The sequence below is a fragment of the Aegilops tauschii genome, chromosome 6 (assembly GCF_002575655.3).
Source record: "Aegilops tauschii subsp. strangulata cultivar AL8/78 chromosome 6, Aet v6.0, whole genome shotgun sequence".
Taxonomy (NCBI): domain Eukaryota; kingdom Viridiplantae; phylum Streptophyta; class Magnoliopsida; order Poales; family Poaceae; genus Aegilops; species Aegilops tauschii.
The window spans coordinates 252,365,641-252,386,961 of NC_053040.3; the positions used below are offsets into that span (position 1 = coordinate 252,365,641).

The 21,321-nt window shown below is 44.3% G+C and overlaps 1 protein-coding gene across 1 annotated transcript; it reads right to left on the reverse strand.

The window, feature by feature from the left end:
* Positions 1 to 3,364: 3,364 nt before the first annotated feature.
* Positions 3,365 to 3,700, reverse strand: LOC141025998 (uncharacterized). The gene has a single exon (XM_073501939.1). It carries the CDS (start codon positions 3,698 to 3,700, stop codon positions 3,365 to 3,367), a length of 336 nt encoding a protein of 111 aa, XP_073358040.1.
* Positions 3,701 to 21,321: the final 17,621 nt, after the last annotated feature.

The following is a 21,321-nucleotide window of genomic DNA, read 5'->3' on the forward strand; positions in this document are numbered from 1 at the left end:
TAGACCCAAACAGGATACAAGTACGTACGTAGGAGTACTACTTGTGTTAAAAAAGAAAGGCGGGGTTTTCCTTCGCGGGATTGATCGATACAAATCCTTGTTTGACGTGTGAATTAATGCGTATTTTTTCTCCAACGCCCGAAGAGCTAACCATCTCACTCCTCATCGCTTGATTAATGCAGCACCATGCAAACCAACCTTCTCACTTCCGCATGCATGCAAGGGTATATTATTGTCCTTGGTTGCTAGTACGAGGCAAACCCCATCAATATTGCCTCGATTAGTGTTAGTGGCCTTCTGCAAATTGTAATTTTGATGTACTCCTTGTGTACAAAAAATGGAGGTTGTAACTATTTGACTTCCTTCCCCGTTGCGGTGACGTCGACGATATCTCGAATGTTGTGGTTTGGCGAAGTGAGTTCGACGAGAACACCATTGAGGGAGACCAGGGTAAGTCGTTCGCAAGTGCCGCCTGCAAGCCGAGACAACCGCCTTATTTGCATCCAGGTAGTCCATTGAACCAAAGGACGCATACATGTACTAGTACTACACAATAGCGCCGTCCGTCCAGCTTAGTGCGGTGAGGTGGTTTCTCAAAGAAGACAATGGAGAAGCGGAGTCAGCGAAGAGTGAAATGATGGTTGCATCATCCGTGCTTTGGGATTTGACGCCTCGCTGCTTTGTGATTTGTGATAGAAGGGACAGTGGAGTAGACTCTATGCTCTATACTGTACATGCGTCCAAGCACGAGAGAAAGAGGAGAGACGTTGAATTTCTCTATTCCTTCTATCAATCAATTAGGGAGCTTCCCTTCCATGTTTTTGGCATTGGCAACACCGTCCACAATGGTTCCCATCGATGCCAAAAACTATTTTCACATTTGGCTACACATTGTGGATGCCCTTAACCGTACCACTTGGTTTTGCTCCTAAGTGTTATCTATAAACAACAACAATAAAGACTTTAGTCTGAAACAAGTTGGGGTAGGCTAGAGGTGAAACCCATAAGATCTCGCAACCAACTCATGGCTCTGGCACATGGATAGCAAGCTTCCACGCACCCATGTCCATAGCTAGCTCTTTGGTGATACTCCAATCCTTCAGGTCTCTCTTAACGGACTCCTCCCATGTCAAATTCGGTCTACCCCGCCCTCTCTTGACATTCTCCGCACGCTTTAGCCGTCCTCTATGCACTGGAGCCTCTGGAGGCCTACGCTGAATATGCCCAAACCATCTCAGACGATGTTGGACAAGCTTCTATTCAATTGGTGCTACCCCAACTCTATCTCGTAAATCATCATTCAAGACTTGATCCTTCCTCGTGTGGCCACACATCCATCTCAACATACGCATCTCCTCCACACCTAACTGTTGAACATGTCTCCTTTTAGTCGGCCAACACTCTGCGCCATACAACATTGCGGGTCGAACCGCCGTCCTGTAGAACTTGCCTTTTAGCTTTTGTGGCACTCTCTTGTCATAGAGAATGCCAAAAGCTTGGTGCCACTTTATCCATCCAGCTTTGATTCGATGGTTCACATCTTCATCAATACCCCCATCCTCGTGCAGCATTGACCCCAAATACCGAAATGTGTCCTTCTGAGGTACCACCTGGCCATCAAGGCTAACCTCCTCCTCCTCACACCTAGTAGTACCGAAACCGCACATCATGTACTTGGTTTTAGTCCTACTAAGCCTAAACCCTTTCAATTCCAAGGTTTGTCTCCATCACTCTAAGTTCCTATTTACCCCTGCCCGACTATCGTCAAGTAGCACCACATCATCCGCAAAAAGCATACACCATGGGATATCTCCTTGTATATCCCTTGTGACCTCATCCATCACCAATGCAAAAAGATAAGGGCGCAAAGCTGACCCCTGATGCAGCCCTATCTTAATCGGGAAGTCATCAGTGTTGACATCACTTGTTCGAACACTTGTCACAACATTATCGTACATGTCCTTGATGAGGGTAATGTACTTTGCTGGGACTTTGTGTTTATCCAAGGCCCACCACATGACATTCCACGGTATCTTATCATAGGCCTTCCCCAAGTCAATGAACACCATATGCAAGTCCTTCTTTTGCTCCCTATATCTCTCCATAAGTTGTCGTACCAAGAAAATGGCTTCCATGGTCGACCTCCTAGGCATGAAACCAAACTGGTTTTTGGTCACGCTTGTCATTCTTCTTAAGCGGTGTTCAATGACTCTCTCCCATAGCTTCATTGTATGGCTCATCAGCTTAATTCCACGGTAATTAGTACAACTCTGAACATCCCCCTTGTTCTTGAAGATTGGTACTAATATACTCCGTCTCCATTCTTCTGGCATCTTGTTTGCCCAAAAAATGAGGTTGAAAAGCTTGGTTAGCCATACTATCGCTATGTCCCCGAGACCTTTCCACACCTCAATGGGGATACAATCCGGGCCCATCGCCTTGCCTCCCTTCATCCTTTTTAAAGCCTCCTTGACCTTAGACTCCTGGATTCGACGCACAAAACGCATGCTGGTCTCATCAAAGGAGTCATCCAGTTCAATGGTAGAACTCTCATTCTCCCCATTGAACAGCTTTTCGAAGTACTCCCGCCATCTATGCTTAATCTCCTCGTCCTTCACCAAGAGTTGGCCTGCTCCGTCCTTGATGCATTTGACTTGGCCAATATCCCTCGTCTTCCTCTCTCGGATCTTGGCCATCTTATAGATGTCCCTTTTGCCTTCCTTCGTGCCTAACCGTTGGTAGAGGTCCTCATACGCCCGACCCCTTGCTTCACAACAGCTCACTTTGCGGCCTTCTTCGCCATCTTGTACTTCTATATGTTGTCTGCACTCCTATTCAGGTATAGGCGTCTGAAGCAATCTTTCTTCTCTTTAATCGCCTTCAGAACATCATCATTCCACCAGCAGGTATCCTTACCTTCGCTTCTCCTTCCCCTGGACACTCCAAACTCCTTTGAGGCCACCTTATGAATGCAAGTCGCCATCTTCATCCACAAATTGTCTGCGTCCCCTCCTTCCTCCCAAGGGCCCTCCTTAATGACCCTCCCCTTGAACGCCTGAGCTACCTCCCCCTTGAGCTTCCACCACTTCGTTCCAGAGACTTTGGCACGCTTATCCCGCTGGACACGAATCCGAAAGCGGAAGTCAGCAACCACTAGCTTATGCTGGGGTACAACACTCTCTCCAGGTATCACCTTACAGTCTAGGCACACACGCCTATCTTCTCTTCTCGAGAGGATGAAATCAATCTGGCTAGAGTGTTGGCCACGACTAGAAGTCACTATATGTGATTCTCTCTTTCTAAAGAAGGTGCTGGCTACAATCATGTTGTAGGCTAGAGCAAAACTTAAGACATCTTCTCCTTCTTAATTCCTGATGTCATAGCCAAAGCCCCCATGCGCCCCTTCAAAACCTGTGTTAGATGTACCCACGTGGCCATTGAGGTCTCCTCCTATGAAGAGCTTCTCACCAATTGGTACACTCCTAAGCATGTATTCCAGGACTTCCCAGAACTCCCTCTTGGTGTTCTCATTGTGACCTACTTGCGGGGCATACGCGCTGATAACATTGAGAACCAAGTCCTCAACTACTTGCTTGACCACAATAATCCAGTCCCCACGTCTCTTGACATCTACCAGTCCATACTTGAGGCTCTTGTTCATCAAGATGCCTATGCCATTTCTGTTTGCAGCCGTCCCCATTTACCATAGCTTGAAGCCAGTATCCTCCACCTCCTTCGTCTTCTGTCCTCTCCATTTGGTTTCTTGGACACAAAGGATATCAACACTCTCTCCTCACCGCTGCATCAACAAGCTCCCGAAGCTTCCCTGTCAGAGACCCTACATTCCAGCTACCTAAGTGAATCCTCCTAGGCTCAGCTAGCTTACTTACCCTTCGCACTCGTCGAGTCAAATGCGAAGACCCATGCTCATTTTCCACTACATCCAGGCACCGATGTAGTGCGCCACTAAGGATGCGACGTCCCGAGCCTCACTCACTTGCCACCGTATCCGGATCAAGATACGGCGCACCACTGGGGAGTGACGGCCCGGCCCTTGCCCATTTTCCACCACACCCGGGTTCCGATGTGCCGCGTTGAAAGTGCGTTATATCAACTAGAGGGGGTGAATAGGCGATTTTTATGAATACTTCACTGAGGAATTTTAGGGTGAGGAAATTCCTAAGCGAAGAACTACTTGCAGCGGAATAAGTACTCAGATGCAAACATAACAGAACATAAGCATGGTCATCATGATGAAATGTAGTAGCACAGGATAAAACAGGATGAAGACAAACAGACTGAAGAAATTGAACTGAGGAAATTGAGAAAGTCTTCAGTCAAAGTCTTCAAACAGATATGAACAAGCACACAACACAATAATGAGGAAATAGAAGAGTTGAAGAAATAAAACCAGTAGGCTTGGTGAAGACAATGATTTGGTAGACCAGTTCCAAGTGCTGTGACAGTTGTACGCCTGGTTGGAGCTGCTAGGTATTTAAACTTGGGGACACACAGTCCCGGACACACAGTCCTCACCTTATTCTCCTTGAGCTAAGGTCACACAGACCTCGCCCAATCACTCGCGGTAAGTCTTCATGTGACTTCCAAACCTTCACAAACTCGGTCACTCGGCGATCCACTATTTCCTCTTGGATGCTCTAGACCATGACGCCTAACCGTTTGGAAGATGCACAGTCTTCAAAGATAACAAGTGTCGGATCCATGCAGGATCAATCTCTTCAGTGATGCTGAATCACTTTGGGTTTGTAGGTGTTTGGGTTTGGGTTTCCTCACTTGATGATTTTCGCTCAAAGTCCTCGGAGGATGGGATGCTCTCAAATGAAAAGTGTCAGTTTCTCTCGGAGCAGCCAACCAGCTAGTGGTTGTAGGGGGCGGCTATTTATAGCCTAGGGAGCAACCCGACATGATATGACATAAATGCCCTTCAATGATATGACCGTTAGGTGGGTAGATATTTTGGGACAGCTGGCGCGTAGCACAACAACGGTCGGAAATTTGACTATCAAATTCCTCAGGGCTATCATGTTCCTCACTTGTAGGCAATCCGCACTGGCGAATTCCTAACTCCTCAGTCAAAACAAATTCCTCAGAGACCAGAAGAACTTCGTCTCTGTCACTGAAGAAATTTGAGTGAACTGTATGAGATTTCCAATGGCTTCACTCGAAGGGATTGGTAGGTGTAGGATTTTGAGTTGAGCATCACTTGGAAATTTTTCCTTAGTATTTCCTCGACCCCTTTTAATATTACGGTGTTTCCTATGACTCAAGAAAGAGAAAATGAAACTACAAAAACAAAAGTCTTCACGCTTCATGTTCCTCGAATGAATACCAAGTCTTCAAGGTCACACCAATTTCTTCACTTTCAATGTCTTCAGAAAGTCTTCAGAAATCCAAAGTCTTCAGTCGAAGAACTTCATTTTTAGGGGTCGACTTTCCCTGTAAATATCAAACTCATCATAGACTTATAGACCTGTGTACACTCACAAATGCATCGGTCCCTTAACCTATAAGTCTTCAATACATCGAAATCACTAACGGGCACTAGATGCACTTACAATCTCCCCCCTTTTGGTGATTGATGACAATATAGGTTAAGTTTTCAACGGGGATAAACATATGAAGTGTAATTACTGATATTGAGGAATTTGATTGCAAGATATAGAAGAACTCCCCCTGAAGATGTGCATAGTGAGGAATTTGCTTTTGAAGCCATGCACACTTGAAGAGTAGTATCATGGAGATCTCCCCTATATCTTGTAATACATACACGCATTTGACATATAATATGAAGAATTTGAAATTCATGATGAAATATGGTGACTGATGTAATTTAGCATGCGTGCATTAACATTAATGAGGAATAAGCATGCGGAATAACACAACAAAAGTATCAGACACCATAGGGTTTAAGTTTACAACTCGATCCAGCAAAGTCTTCAAAAGAATGAGAGTTGTAACTTAGCAAAAAAAGCCCATATAGGTAGACCCGCTTGAAGACTAACTCAAATTTCTCCCCCTTTGTCATCGAATGACCAAAAGGATCAAAAAATGAGGACTAACGCCCCTAAAGAATATCATGATGATGAAGGAGCGCCAGCGTTGTTGGGGTCGGTTATTGTTGTAGGGCCTGCCGCCCAAGTCTTCATGCTCGTCCGTGTCGTGTGATGAAGAATATGAGCTGGCCACCAAGGAGGGAACTTTGACCTTCTTGAATTTCTTCGGTGGTGGCTGAGACCAGTCAAAGTCCTACTTGAGACCCATTTGCTTTAGCTCTTCTTCACCATACAGATGTGACATAACAGCCCAGGTGCGACTGAAGACTTCATGGAGGTAGTAATGGTTTTTCTTCACTGCATTGTGTGTAGCAGTCATGTTGTGCAGAATAGAACCAAACTGACGCTTAACCCATTTGTGGTTGCGATCGACCTTCTGGTGAAGACTGAGGAGAAGCTCACGATCAGTCATCACCCTTGGAGCTGTGGCTTGAGGATTTGGCTTTGAAGCATTAGCGGCGGAGTCATGAGTGGCAGAGTCATCATTGGTGGAGTAGGATGCAGCTTTGTGAAACTGACCATCCAATGGATGAATGCCTTCATCAATAACAGCAGCTGCCTTGCCCTTTTCATCAGCTGAGGAAAATGTCCGCTTGAGGACTTCAATGGGGGGCAAGTAGCTGAGATGATTCTAAAAATCAGCCTTGCAGTTGAGTGAAGACCTTGTTCTGAGGAATCTCATAATCCAAGGAGCGTAAGGCTTCAACTCAAACGGAGAGAGTGCAACATTTGCCAGATTCCTCATGAAGAAATCATGATAGTTGACAGGAATGCCGTGCATGATGTTGAACAGCAGATTCTTCATGATGCCAACGACCTCTTCATCATTTGAGTCGTGGCCTTTGATTGGACTCAATGTCTTCGACAGAATGCGATAAACAGTTCTAGGCACATACAGCAATTCCTTCACGAGGAATTTGGTCCTTGGGACTTGACCAGGCTTCAGCGGCTTCATCAACACTTGCATGTAGTGAGTGGTAAGTTCAGGTTCATGGTAGAGGCAACGAGCACCTTCAAGGGGAGGACTGATAGGCAGGGCATGAAGTAATTTAGAGGCCGGTGCTTTGTAGTGTGTATTCTCTGTCATACAGTCCAATACCCTAGAGTTCACATCATCGGCATCTCCTGTGATGTGCAGCGTTGCATAGAACTGAAGAATTAGCTCTTCATTCCAATCAACAATGTCAATGCAAAAGTTGAGCAGTCCTGCATCATGAAGCACACTTAGTACTGGGGTGAAGCAAGGCAGTGATTCCATGTCCACTTGAGGAATATGCTCATGGTCGAAGACATTGTCTTTGTTGAACAGCAGTGAAGAATAGAAGTTGGCTTGGTTGGCAGTCCAGAAGCGCTTCCTTCTGAGACGAGCAGAGTCATATGGGTTATAGTCGGTGAAGAACACATGCTCGCCGGAGAAGTCATCAGCCTTGAATTTTTGCTTCTTCGAGAAGGGATCCTTTGGCTTGGGCTGAGGTGTATCAGTCAATTGCATCACAACCTCAGGAATCGCAATCTCAGGATCCACAGGCTGAGGAATTTCAGGTTCTTCCTCAGTGGCAGCCCGGGTCTTCAATTCTTCATCAATATTAACATCAACACTAGTGGCTGGAATCTCTTCATGAATAGATGGAGTGTGGTGTGGTTCTTTAGATCCCATTTGAACTTCAGTATTCACTGGGGACTGAGGAATCTATTGCAGAGGTGTGAACAGAGGAGAATTGGGGTGCTGACTTTCCCAAAAGTCATCGTTCATCACAGGCGTTGTGCACCCAATGTCCACATCCTCATCTTCATCATTCTTTTCTTCAACGCTGGCCTCTTCAGCTGTGAACTGAGGCAAGGGCTATGAGACGATTGGGGTTGAAGGGATTGCATCCACTTCAATTTCTTCATCCAACTGCTCTGACGAAGCAGTAGAAGGAATCTCTTCATCTGATCCGCTTGGGATCAAATATTCTTCATCAAAAGGAAAGAGTTCCTTGGATGGCATGCTTGAGACGGGAACAACATCAATCGGATTCTCAAAAGAGCTAGTCAATTTCTTCATCTTCTTCGGAGCTAAAGAATCTAATGAAGTTGATGCTTTCCTTTTCTTCACAGTTGCGCGCTCCGCAGCCTTGGTCTTCTTCACATTTGATGCAGAAGGAAGAATTGGACTTAGTGTAGGTGCCGGAGGAGCAGAGGAAATTGGTTCACAAACATCAGGCACAGCTGATGCAGTTTCCCTAGCATTAGCACTTTCTTCAGGCACAGCCGTTGAAGCTTCAGCTGTCCTGACAATTTCTTCAGGTGCAACACTAGTGGTTGCCCTGGCAGAGTCATCAGAGGCTGGAATGCAGTCATCAGCCATGGTACTTGCAGTTTCATCAGCAGCCTGATTGTCATCAGCGGTGCTGGCATGTTCTTCCGTCGGCTGAGCAGATGCCTCAACCTGACGAATTTCTTGTTGCGATGGAGCTGCAACACTGCTAGTGAATTTCTTAGTTAACTTCACAAATCTTACTTTGGCTCCAAGCCAGTCAGCACGGTATGCTTCAAATTCATCACTGAGTTTTTTAATCTCAATCTAAGCAGCAATGAGTTCATTAGTGGTCATTGTCACAATATTCTTCTTAAGAATGCGCTCCTTCTTGTACTGCGTTTTCTTCAACTGCCTGGCCTTCTCAAATTTCCATTTCTCTTTAGCAATGAAAGATGTCAACATATGACTTTGGCCAGGTGTGAGATTCAATTCTGGCAAGGGAGTGTTTGGATCTTTGTCCATAGATCAATGAAGTCCAGGATCTTCTTCGGATCCAGCAAAAGAGGCACGACACTGCCCTTGGCTTTAGCGGCCCTTTGTTGTCGGTCTCTGATGATTTCAGCTAGTTCCTCATCATCAGCTTCTTCATCATCAGAAGGCACATGGAAGGCGACCTGCTTCTTGTGAGGACTTGGTCGAGAACCGCGTCCAGCAGTGGACTTAGTCTTCAGTGTAGTGGGGCCAGTTGAAGAATGCGGGAGAGCAGAAGAACTTCCAGAGGCTCCTGAGGCAATGGAGATGTTTGTCATCCTTTGGCACGAGGCGAGATGCGCAGGTGCTGAGGATTTGAATGGAGGGGCTGAGGACTTTGGAGGAGCTGGTGCAGCTTGAGGAATTTGCTGTGAGGGCTTTGAAGAACTTGGCCGTGAGGGCATTGCCGAGGAGCTTGGCCGTGAGGGCATAGAAGTTGAAGCACTGGGCTTGTGAGCAGGCTTCTTGGGCATAGCCTTTTTAGGCTTGCTAGCAGAGGCCTCAGCAGTGGCAGCAGAAGCAGAGTCTTCATTGAATTTCCTCACTGCTTCCTTAGCAACTTTGGCTAGCTTGGCTTGCCGTTTAGCCCATTCATTAGGATAGTCCTCACCACGCTTGAGGCTGGTAGGATCAGCTTCTTGGCCTGGTGCCAATGCAGGTCTTGGGCATGGAGGGTGAAGAGCGAATTTCTTCATGTATTTAGGAGTGACATATCTGTACTCCCTCCATTCCCATGCCCATCTCCTCTCTATCCTTTGTATGCGCACCTTGCGCTGATTTTTGTCCTCCTTTCCATGTGTGGCCTCATCACGAGTACAATAATCCTTGTAAATGTCATCAGGGATTTTGAACGCTGTGTTGACTTCCAATTTCTTTCCTCCCTGCTGAGGTCTCTTGTCATCAGCCATTTTCTTCAGCTGAGGATTTTGGACAATAGAATTCTCTGAAGAGGTGTGCAACTTTTCTTCGAGGAACGCTGCAAATGAGTTAAGTTGATGAGAACCTAGTGATTCAGTAGTGGACATGTGTACCTGTGAACAGAGTATAGTTGCGAGGAATTTGGAGAGGTCATATGCGTTCTAAGATGTTTTTGCAAAAAGAACAAGTTTGAGGAATTTGACCAAATGAGCCTTGAGGAATTTCACTAATAGTTCTTTGTCTTAGGTTCCAGAGTTGTACATATTAAAAATCCACACAATTGAGGAATCTTGAAGAAAAATGTTGCTTAGGGAAATAGATCAAGAACAAATGATATGTGAGGTGTTTAGTGTGTGAAGATTTGAAGAATAAACACCTTTTGATGAATTTGTAGAAAACATCAGAATCAACAAGGGCAATAAAAGTAACTACTAATTACCCTTGATGAAGAACATGACGAACTTGGAAGTGTAGATTTGAAGCTCGTCGGTTCAGATCTTCCACGCCCTAACTTGGCTGAGGAAGACAGCTACGGCGATGGCGGAGTGAAGAAATCCGCGGCCGGCGCGAGTACGACGGCGACGAGGTCGAGGCAGTGAAGCTCGTCCTCACCGGCAATGATGGAAGTAGCGGCAGCGCTAGGGTTTGAGAGCTCGAGCGAGGGAGTGAGGTCGAGCGGAGTAAAAACGAAGTGAGGAAGGGGAGGGGTATTTATAGCCGAAGTGAAAAACGGCTTGCCCGAGGAAATTGGACGAACGTGCCCCTGACCCTTCTCATTCGCGTGACATGTGTCACCCACGTACTGAGAGGTGGCGATCGTGTGAGATCGTGGGTGAATAAAGTAATGTATCGTGGAATGTGGAACGGTTTGAGCGGCAAACGCCGAAAATTCAGATAAGATAAGTTTTAAAGTTCCGTTCGCAAATTCTTCAGCTGACAAGGACACAGTGAAGATTTTGAACGAGTTTCAAATAGAACGCAAATGAAGAATTTGTGAATAGACTGGGTTGAGTTTAGCATAGAGGGGGAAGGGTCCGATCACATTCACTTAGCAGAAATAGCAACTTGAAGAAATAGCAATAAGTGAATGTTGTAGGGGAGATAAACTCATATATATATATATATATATATATATATATATATATATATATATATATATATATATATATATATATATATATATATATATATATATATATATATATATATATATATATATATATAGCCAATGAAGAACAACAACGGAAAGAGTGAAGACATTGCAAAGTTGAAGAAAATGAACAACTGAGGAATTTCAAAAATGAGGAAAAACTCAAATTGAAGATTTTCAACTTTTGGTGGTGGCGTGACCCACCGTATAAGAATGAAGATTTCAGACACCGCATACAATTGTCGTAGGGCTCTGAAAATCAAATTCTTCATTAATTTCTTCACAGTTAGAGTGTTAGTCTTCATTGATTGAAGAAAAAAGTTTCTTCACGTGTTGCACATCTAAGTCATCAATTTTGCATAAGTGTTAGGATGTGTGTCCTTTTCAAAGGACATTCGAAGATTCTAGGATATTTAGCTCACACCTCAACTTGCTAAATCTCTTCTCATCCAAGGGCTTTGTGAAGATATCGGCTAGCTGTTCTTCAGTCCTTACATGCTCAATAGAGATGTCGCCCTTCCACACATGATCATGAAGAAAATCATGACGAATCTGAATGTGCTTTGTCTTCGAGTGCTGAACTAGGTTATGAGCAATCTTGATGGCACTATCATTGTCACAGTAGAGAGGCACATTCTTCATGTTGATGCCGTAGTCCTGGACAGTTTGCTTCATCCATAGCAATTGAGCACAGCAAGAACCAACAGCAATGTACTCAGCTTCAGCAGTAGAAAGTGATACGCAGTTCTGTTTCTTCGAGGACCAACAAACCAAAGATCGTCCGAGGAAATGGCATGTGCCTGATGTTGACTTGCGGTCCACATGATCACCAGCATAGTCAGAGTCTGAATATCCAATGAGATCAAAAGCCGAGCCCTTGAAGTACCATTATCCAAAAGTTGGAGTGTGAGCTAGATATCGAAGAATATGTTTCACAGCCTTATGGTGTGATTCCTTCGGTGTAGCTTGAAATCGGGCACACATGCAAACACTAAGCATAATATCTGGCCTAGATGCACATAAATACAATAAAGAACCAAGCATGGAGTGGTATACCTTTTGATTGAAGTCAATACCATTTTCATCAGTGCATAGATGGCCATTTGTGAGCATAGGGATTTTGACGCCATTGCAATCTTGCATGCCGAATTTCCTCAGTACATCCTTGAGGTATTTCTCCTGAGATATGAATATGCCATTGCGCTGTTGACGAATTTGAAGACCTAAGAAGAATTTCAATTCTCCCATCATAGACATTTGATATTCTTCACTCATCATATAGGCAAATTCATCACTGTAACGTTGGTCAGTATAGCCAAAAATGATATCATCAACATATATTTGGCACACAAATAATTCACCATCATAAGATTTAGTGAAAAGAGTTGGGTCAAGTGAACCGGGCTTGAAGCCTTTCTTCATGAGGAATTCCTTCAAAGTATCATACCACGCCTGAGGGGCCTGCTTGAGGCCATACAGGGCCTTATTGAGTCTGAAGACTTTGTCAGGATGCTTTGGATCTTCAAAACCTGGGGGTTGAGCAACATATACTTCTTCCTCAAGTTTACCATTGAGGAATGCACTTTTCACATCCATTTGATATAAAGTGATATCATGATGGTTAGCATAAGCAAGTAATATGCGAATAGCCTCAAGTCTAGCAACAGGTGCAAAACTTTCATCGAAATCAATTCCTTCAACCTGTGTGTAGCCTTGAGCTACAAGTCGCGCCTTATTCCTCACCACAAGGCCATTTTCATCTTGCTTGTTGCGGTAGATCCACTTTGTGCCAATGATATTGTGCTTGCGAGGAGCTGGACGTTTGACCAGTTCCCAGACGTTGTTGAGCTCGAATTGATGTAATTCCTCTTGCATAGCTTGAATCCACTCAGGCTCCAGAAATGCTTCATCTACCTTAGTGGGCTCTGTGATAGAGACGAAAGCAAAGTGCCCACAAAAGTTAGGCAAATGTGAAGCTCTTGAGCGTGTGAGAGGACCTGGAATGTTGATGTCGCTGATGATTTTCTCAATCTGCACTTCATTTGCAACACGAGGATGAGCGGGTTGTCATCGAGGAATTTGATCAGCATTTTCTTCAGCACCATTTTCTTCAGGTGCATCAGCATGATGTTCTTCATGTTCTGGAATGACTTCTTCAGCAGATTCTTCAGTGGGAATGACATCCTCAGTAGCTTTGAACTTGATGGTTTCCTCAGGTGACTGTTCATCTAACACAGAAGGTAGGTGCTCTCTTTGCGAGCCATTAGTTTCATCGAACCGCACGTCTACAGTTTCAACAACTTTGTGGTGAACGTTGTTGAAGACTCTGTAGGTGTGCGAGTCCTTTCCGTAACCAAGCATAAAATCTTCATGTGCTTTCGGTGCAAATTTAGAATTGTGATGAGGATCTCTAATCCAATATTTAGCACCGAATACTTTGAAATAACTCACATTGGGTTTCTTGTCAGTGAGGAGTTCATATGCAGTCTTCTTGACGAATTTGCGAAGATATACCCTGTTGATGATGTGGCACGCAATATCAATTGCCTCAATCCAGAAACAATGAGGCGTCTTGTATACATCAAGCATAGTGCAAGCCATCTCAACAAGAGTCATGTTCTTGCGCTCCACGATGCCATTCTGCTGAGGAGTATAAGGAGCAGATAACTCATGAGTAATACCAAGTTCATCAAGATAGTCATCAAGACTAGAATTCTTGAACTTAGTTCCATTGTCACTTCTGATGTGCTTGATCTTCACACCAAAGTTGGTTGAAGCCCTCGAGGAAAATCGTTAGAAGACTTCTTGCACTTCATGTTTGTAAGTGACAATATGCACCCATGTGTAACGAGAGTAATCATCAACAATAACAGAGCCATATAGAGATGCATCATTTGTAACTGCAGAATAATGATTAGGACCAAAGAGATCAATGTGAAGCAATTCAAATGGTTGAGTGGTAGTCATGATAGTCTTCACTTGATGTTTGGCCTTGGTCATCTTTCCAGCTTCACAGGCTCCGCACAAGTGATCTTTGAGAAATTTGACATTCTCAATGCCAATGACATGCTTCTTCTTCGCGAGCGTGTGCAAGTTCCTCATCCCAGCATGACCAAGTCGTCAATGCCATAGCCATCCTTCTGAAGCTTTTGCAAGTAGAAATATAGCTGGTTGTAGTCCTGCAGAGAAATCAACAATATACAGATCTCCTCTCCTAAAGCCTTCGAAGACTTTGGAGTTGTCAGCTTCCATGATCACAACACAACGATACCTACCAAAGATAACAACCATATCAAGATCACAAAGCATTGAGACAGACATGAGGTTGTATCCTAAGGACTCGACAAGCATGACTTTGTCCATGTGTCGATCTTTTGAGATCGCAACCTTACCTAGACCCAATACCTTGCTTTTGTCTTTGTCAGCGAAGATGATATGTTTCAGATGCGATGGAGATAAGGGAACATCCATCAATAGATTCTTGTCACCAGTCATGTGATTTGTACATCCACTATCGAGGACCCACTCATTGGCTTTGGGTTGATCATCATGCAGATGAATTAGTGCAGCTTACGAACTCATATACTTCATCAGTGAAGAATATGACATCAATTTTATCAGATCAATTTCATCAAGCAATAAAACAGATAAAGCTTCATTTCTTCATGATTAGCCTCCGTCCTTCCAGGCAATTTCGGGTCTCCACCAAATTCTTCACACGTTTAAGCACGTCTGGAGACCTGATCTTGCATAAGAAATTAGTTCTTTTTCTTCACCACCCACATCTAAAGGGGTGGCAAAGAGTTCTTCGAGAACGGTCGCATTGAAACCAGTCCACTTCGTTTCACATAAGAGGAGTTAGGGTAAGCATATGCATAAGCAGAGAAATTCTTCGAGGACTTATGAACATAATGATTAGAAGAATAATGCTCATATTCATAGCCCTTAAATCTTCCCTGCGAAACAGAAGTGTTAGCACGATGATGTTCATATGAGGACTTTGACCCTTTTGAGGAATTTGATCCATGTAAGGAAATTGGTCCATATGAAGAATTTGATCTGGGGTTCCTATTCTTCACAGGTGGTGTCATGATGACATTCACCTGAAGATTTTCAAGACACCTTTTGGGAACCCATATTTTCTTCATAGGGGAACCATTCCTACAGTTAGTGCCAACAAATCTAGCAAATACTTCACCATTCTGATTTTTGAACAATTTATAGTTGGAGTCAAATGACTCATTAGAAGAATGAGAAGATTCACAAGTAAATCCAGATAGAGTAGATGGATCTACTGGAGGTCCCTTTGCAGCAACCCATGAGGTTTTGGGGTACTGCTCAGGTTTCCAGTATGTTCCATCGGCATTGAGTTTCCTCTCAAAAGCAATACCCTCTTTCCAAGGGTTCTTGTTGAGGATCTGCTTTTTAAGCACATCACAAAGAGCCTGATGCCCTTTGAGGCTTTTGTACATGCCTGTCATGTACAATTCCTTCAGCCCTGCATCATCAGTGATACTAGCAATGTCCTCAGACGAGGAATTAGTGATAGCAGAGGCACGTAAAGAATTTGTAACATTAGAAGGATTTGAACATTCAGGTGAAGAATTAGCAGATTCACGTTCAATGCACTTCAAACATGGAGGAACAAATTCTTCCTGAGCAGCGCTGATTTGTTGAGCAAGTAATGACTCACACTCCTTCTGAAGATCTTCATAACTCACCCTTAGCTTTTCAAGATCTAGCTTTCTTTGAAGAAATTCATAAGAAAGCTTCTCATGATCAGATAAGAGAGTGTTATGATGACTTTGAAGGGTGTCAAACTCAGACTAAAGTCTCTGAAGACTTTCAGCCAAAGCTTTCGACTGATCCATTTCTTCACCCAACATATCATTGCTTTTATCCAGCATGCATTGAACTTTTTGCAAAGCTCTTTGTTGTTTAGTGGCAAGGGAAGCAAGTTTGACATAACTGGGTCCAAATTCATCACCAGATTCATCATCACTGGACTCGGATAGATAGCATTCAGTTACCTTAGCACCTTTTGCCATAAGGCATGGTGTAGAAGATGATGATTCTGGTTCGAATGTCATCGCTTTGAGTGATTCCTTGAAATCCTCAAACCAAGGATCATGACGGGTTCGATGACCTTCATAGACCTCAGAGAGACGGTCCCTGATAAGCTTGGCATGATTGAGATGCATGATATTCCTTAAATGATTTTGAGACAAACATGAGCAAATGACGTCCTTCGCCGTGAAGTTGAGAAGAGTGTACTTGCGAATGTCATCAGCTTCCACCATCTTGCACATATTGGTAAGACCAATCTCAGTGACGGTCCACAGCTTGCTGTTCATTGCCATGAGGCGCTTCTTCATCATGGCCCTCCACTTGGGATAGTCGTGATCGTCAAATATGGGGCATGACACAGTCTTCATTCCTGCGGTCGACATAACTAAATCTCCAGGCGGTTAAACCAAAATCACACAGAACAAGGGAGTACCTTGCTCTGATACCAATTGAAAGTGCACTATATCGACTAGAGGGGGGTGAATAGGCGATTTTTATGAATTCTTCAGTGAGGAATTTCAGGGTGAGGAAATTCCTAAGCGAAGAACTACTTGCAGCGGAATAAGTACTCAGATGCAAACATAACAGAACATAAGCATGGTCATCATGATGAAATGTAAACACGCACAGAGTACAGGAAACGTAAGCACAGGATAAAACAGGATGAAGACAAACAGACTGAAGAAATAGAACTGAGGAAATTGAGAAAGTCTTTAGTCAAAGTCTTCAAACAGATATGAACAAGCACACAACACAATAATGAGGAAATGGAAGAGTTGAGGAAATAGAACCAGCAGGCTTGGTGAAGACAATGATTTGGTAGACGAGTTCCAACTATTGTGACAGTTGTACGTCTGGTTGGCGCGGCTAGGTATTTAAACTTGAGGACACACAGTCCCGGACACACAGTCCTCACTGTATTCTCCTTGAGCTAAGGTCACACAGAGCTCGCCCAATCACTCGTGGTAAGTCTTCAGGTGACTTCCAAACCTTCACAAACTCGGTCACTCGGCGATCCACAATTTCCTCTTGGATGCTCTAGACCATGACGCCTAACCATCTGGAAGATGCACAGTCTTCAAAGGTAACAAGCATCAGATCCACGCAGGATCAATCTCTTCAGTGATGCTCAATCACTTCGGGTTTGTAGGTGTTTGGGATTCCTCACTTGATGATTTTCGCTCAAAGTCCTCGGAGGATGGGATGCTCTCAAATGACAAGTGTTGGTTTCTCTCGGAGCAGCCAACCAGCTAGTGGTTGTAGGGGGCGGCTATTTACAGCCTAGGGAGTAGCCCGACATGATAATACATAAATGCCCTTCAATGATATGACCGTTAGGTTGGTAGATATTTTGGGACAGCTGGCGCGTAGCACAACAACGGTCGGAAATTTGACTATCAAATTCCTCAGGGCTATCATGTTCCTCACTTGTAGGCAATCCACACTGGCGAATTCCTAACTCCTCAGTCAGAAGAAATTCCTCAGTGACCAGAAGAACTTCGTCTCTATCACTGAAGAAATTTGACTGAACTGTATGAGATTTCCAATGGCTTCACTCGAAGGGATTGGTAGGTGTAGGATTTTGAGTTGAGCATCACTTGGAAATTTTTCCTCAGTATTTCCTCGACCCCCTTTAACAGTACGGTGTTTCCTATGACTCAAGAAAGAGAAAATGAATACCAAGTCTTCAAGGTCACACCAATTTCTTCACTTTCAAAGTCTTCAGAAATCCAAAGTCTTCAATCGAAGAACTTCATTTTTAGGGGTCGACTTTCTCTGTAAATATCAAACTCCTCATAGACTTATAGACCTGTGTACACTCACAAACGCATCAGTCCCTTAACCTATAAGTCTTCAATACACCAAAATCATTAAGGGGCACTAGATGCACTTACACGCGTCGCTGAGAGGGTTACGCCCCAATGAAAATCTTTTGGGTTTCGTCTCCATAAGAGTGGCCGAGTTTTTACGTTGGCTCACCAAGCCTATCACAACCCTCCTCCTTTACCCGGGCTTGGGACCGGCTATGTTGAGACAACATAGGCGGAGTTCCTAATTGCTATCTATACAAATCTCAATTATATTGATCTAAAAAATTATAGTATCAAGATTAGTAAAAAGGAGGTCATTTTGCCGCGCGGATGGCGGGGGAGGTTTCTTATTTTTAGAGGACGTTGGCCTGGCGGTTTGCTAACATGCGTTCCCACATTAGTGCTTTACCAAGACGATTCGCGTCCCACATGAGGCAGAACAATGGCAGAAGAAACACGTGGTTAACTTGAAGAAGATGAGGGAGAAGCGGATTCAGCAACGAGTGAAATGATGGTTGCTTCGTCCCTCCAAGTTAATTGCGGGAGAGGTGCAACTTTGTGATTTGACGCCTCATTGCTCATTACTACACCGGCGCCATGACTGGGGTGCTTCACCCCTACTATTCTGCACTATATTTCGGTATGGCACGTGGTCTCGGTTGCTTGATGTCCCACATGTCGGCGAAAGGGTCTAGAACATTTATGAAAGTGAGTGCTCCACTCTTACGACAGAGGAGCACGACACGGCGGCCCAGTGAACTATTAGTTGTACTATAGTACTGATAACCCACAAGTATAGCGAATCAAATGTAGCCTCTTTCGATAAGTAAGAGTGTCGAACCCAACGAGGAACTAAAGGTAGAACAAATATTCCCTCAAGTCCTATCTGCCACTGATATGACTCTATGCACGCTTAACGTTCGCTTTACGTAGAACAAGTATGCAACTAGAAGTACTTTGTAGGTGTTTTTGGATAGGTTTCAAAGAAAGTAAAGAGCACGAAAGTAAAAGCTAGGGGCTGTTAAGGTAAAGAAGCAATAAAGTAAATATAGCGAGTGTGGAAAAGTGGTGTTAGGAGTTGCGAAATTGTCCCTAAGCAATTGACTACTTTACTAGACCGATAGCAAGTTTCATGTGGGAGAGGCCACTGCTAGCATGTCATCCCTTACTTGGAATTCTATGCACTTATGATTGGAACTATTAGCACGCATCCACAACTACTAACATTCATTAAGGTAAAACCCAACCATAGCATTAAGATATATCGGCCCCCCTTCAATCCCGTATGCATCAATTTCTATGCTAGGCTGAAGCTTCTGTCACCCTTGCCCTCAAATACATAGTCCTATCAACATACACCTAACCCTATGGTGTGATCCACGCGCGCGCTCATATGATGGGCACCAAAGGATAGCAACATAACCACAAGAAAATTAAATCAATTATAGCAATTTATCAACCACCGATAGGACAACGAAAATCTACCCAGACATCATAGGATGGCAACACATCATTGGATAATAATATGAAGCATAAAGCACCATGTTCAAGTAGAGAGTACAGCGGGTTGCGAGAGAGTGGACCGCTGTAGATAGATGGGAGAAGGTGATGGAGATGTTGGTGAAGATGATGGAGGTGTTGGTGTAGATCGCGGTGATGATGATGGCCCCCGGCGGCACTCCGGCGCCACCGGAAGTGAGGGGGAGAGAGCCCCCCTCCTTCTTCTTCTTCCTTGACCTTCTCCCTAGATGGGAGAAGGGTTTCCCCTCTCGTCCATGGCCTCCATGGCGTGGGAGGGGCGAGAGCCCTTCGAGATTGGATCTGTCTCTCTGTCTCTCTCTGTTTCTGCGTTCTCCCCACTGCCCTTTCAACGTTTCGTATATATATTGAGATCCGTAACTCCGATTGGACTGAAACCTCCGCCTTGATTTTTTACCAAAAATTAGCTTTCTTGCGGCCGAAGAAGGGCATCAACCGCCTTACGTGTGGCCCACGAGGGTCAGGGGCGCGCCCCCTGCCTCGTGGCCACCTCGGGCACCGTTTCGCGTTGATCTTTCTCCCAGATTTTCCAAATATTCCAAAAATAAGCTCCATCCGTTTTTATCCCGTTTGGACTCTGTTTGATATGGATATTCTGCGAAACATAAAACATGCAACAGACAGGAACTGGCATTGGGCACTGGATCAATATGTTAGTCCAAAAAATAGTATAAAAAGTTGCCAAAAAGTATATGAAAGTTGAATAATATTGGCATGGAACAATCAAAAATTATAGATACGACGGAGACGTATCAAGTACTACTATAGTTTTGCTGTTTCGCATGATCCATCTATACAAACCTGATTAAACAGGAAAGGGCGGGATTTTTCCCGCGCGGTAGATGATACTGTCCATACATTTCAAATGCAATTTTAATGTATGCAAATTGAATAATTAAGTAACAATATGAGATCTTGTAAAACTAAAAACACAATGATTTATTGTGTTAGAGTGTAGTAGTTGTAACATCCCAAATTTTCAATTTGGAATGTTATACATTAGATCATCATTGCATAGCATATTTTATTGCATTTTGACAAATCCTCGATAAATCCTAAGCAACTCAAGGACCCTCGGAGAGAGTTGGGGATTTTCCCGATTTTTTTCATATTTGATATTTATCAAATAATAAAAAGAGGATTTTTCGTTTAATTTTTTCTCTCCGAAAAATATTTCATATTAAAATAAATGAGAGGAGAAAATATGACTTCTCCAAAACAATTGAAATATTGGAGGAAAAATATTAAAAATCAAATATTGGATTTTATTCGGATTTTATTTGCAATTTTACTTGCATTAAAAAAATTGCACGTTTTCAAGACTGCATCTTTGGGACAAAAAAATGTTCACCTTGTTCTAATTATTTTAATTAGACGGGGAAAATTTGTTTTATCATTTTTGGATTTTTATTTATTTTTCTGCGATTTTTTTTAGATTAGGCGGAATTTTTTTAAAAAAAAAAAACCCCGCGCCCGACCGGGCCGAGGCCCAGCCGAGCCAGGCCGGCCCACCTCCCGTCGTCTCCCTCGCGCGCACGACGCCGCCGCTGCCCGAGTCCGCCAGGGACCCGCCGCCACCTTGCCCCCTCCTCCACGCCACCCCCTCCCCCTCTTAAATACCCCCACCCCGCCTCCTCTCCTCACCCCGCCGCCGCCCCGACCCGCACCCGCCGCCGCCCGCTGCAGCGCCGCGCCGCCGCCGCTCGCGTCGCCGCCCCGCAGCCGTGCGCCGCCACCCGCCGCCTCCCGCCGAGCCCCGCCGTCGCCCGAGCCCCGCCCGAGCCTCGCCGCCCCGCCGGAGTCCCGCCGAAGCTGCCGCCGAGGTAGCCGAGCCGCCGCCGCCCGAGTCCGGTTTAAAAAAAAACGATTCGGTTTATTTTTTTTCTAAACCCTAGTTTTCGTTTTTTCCGATCGGTTTATTTTTTTTGCTTTTATTACATAGTGAACGTTCACCGACCCGTTCGTTTTAACGGACGTGTTCGTCGGATT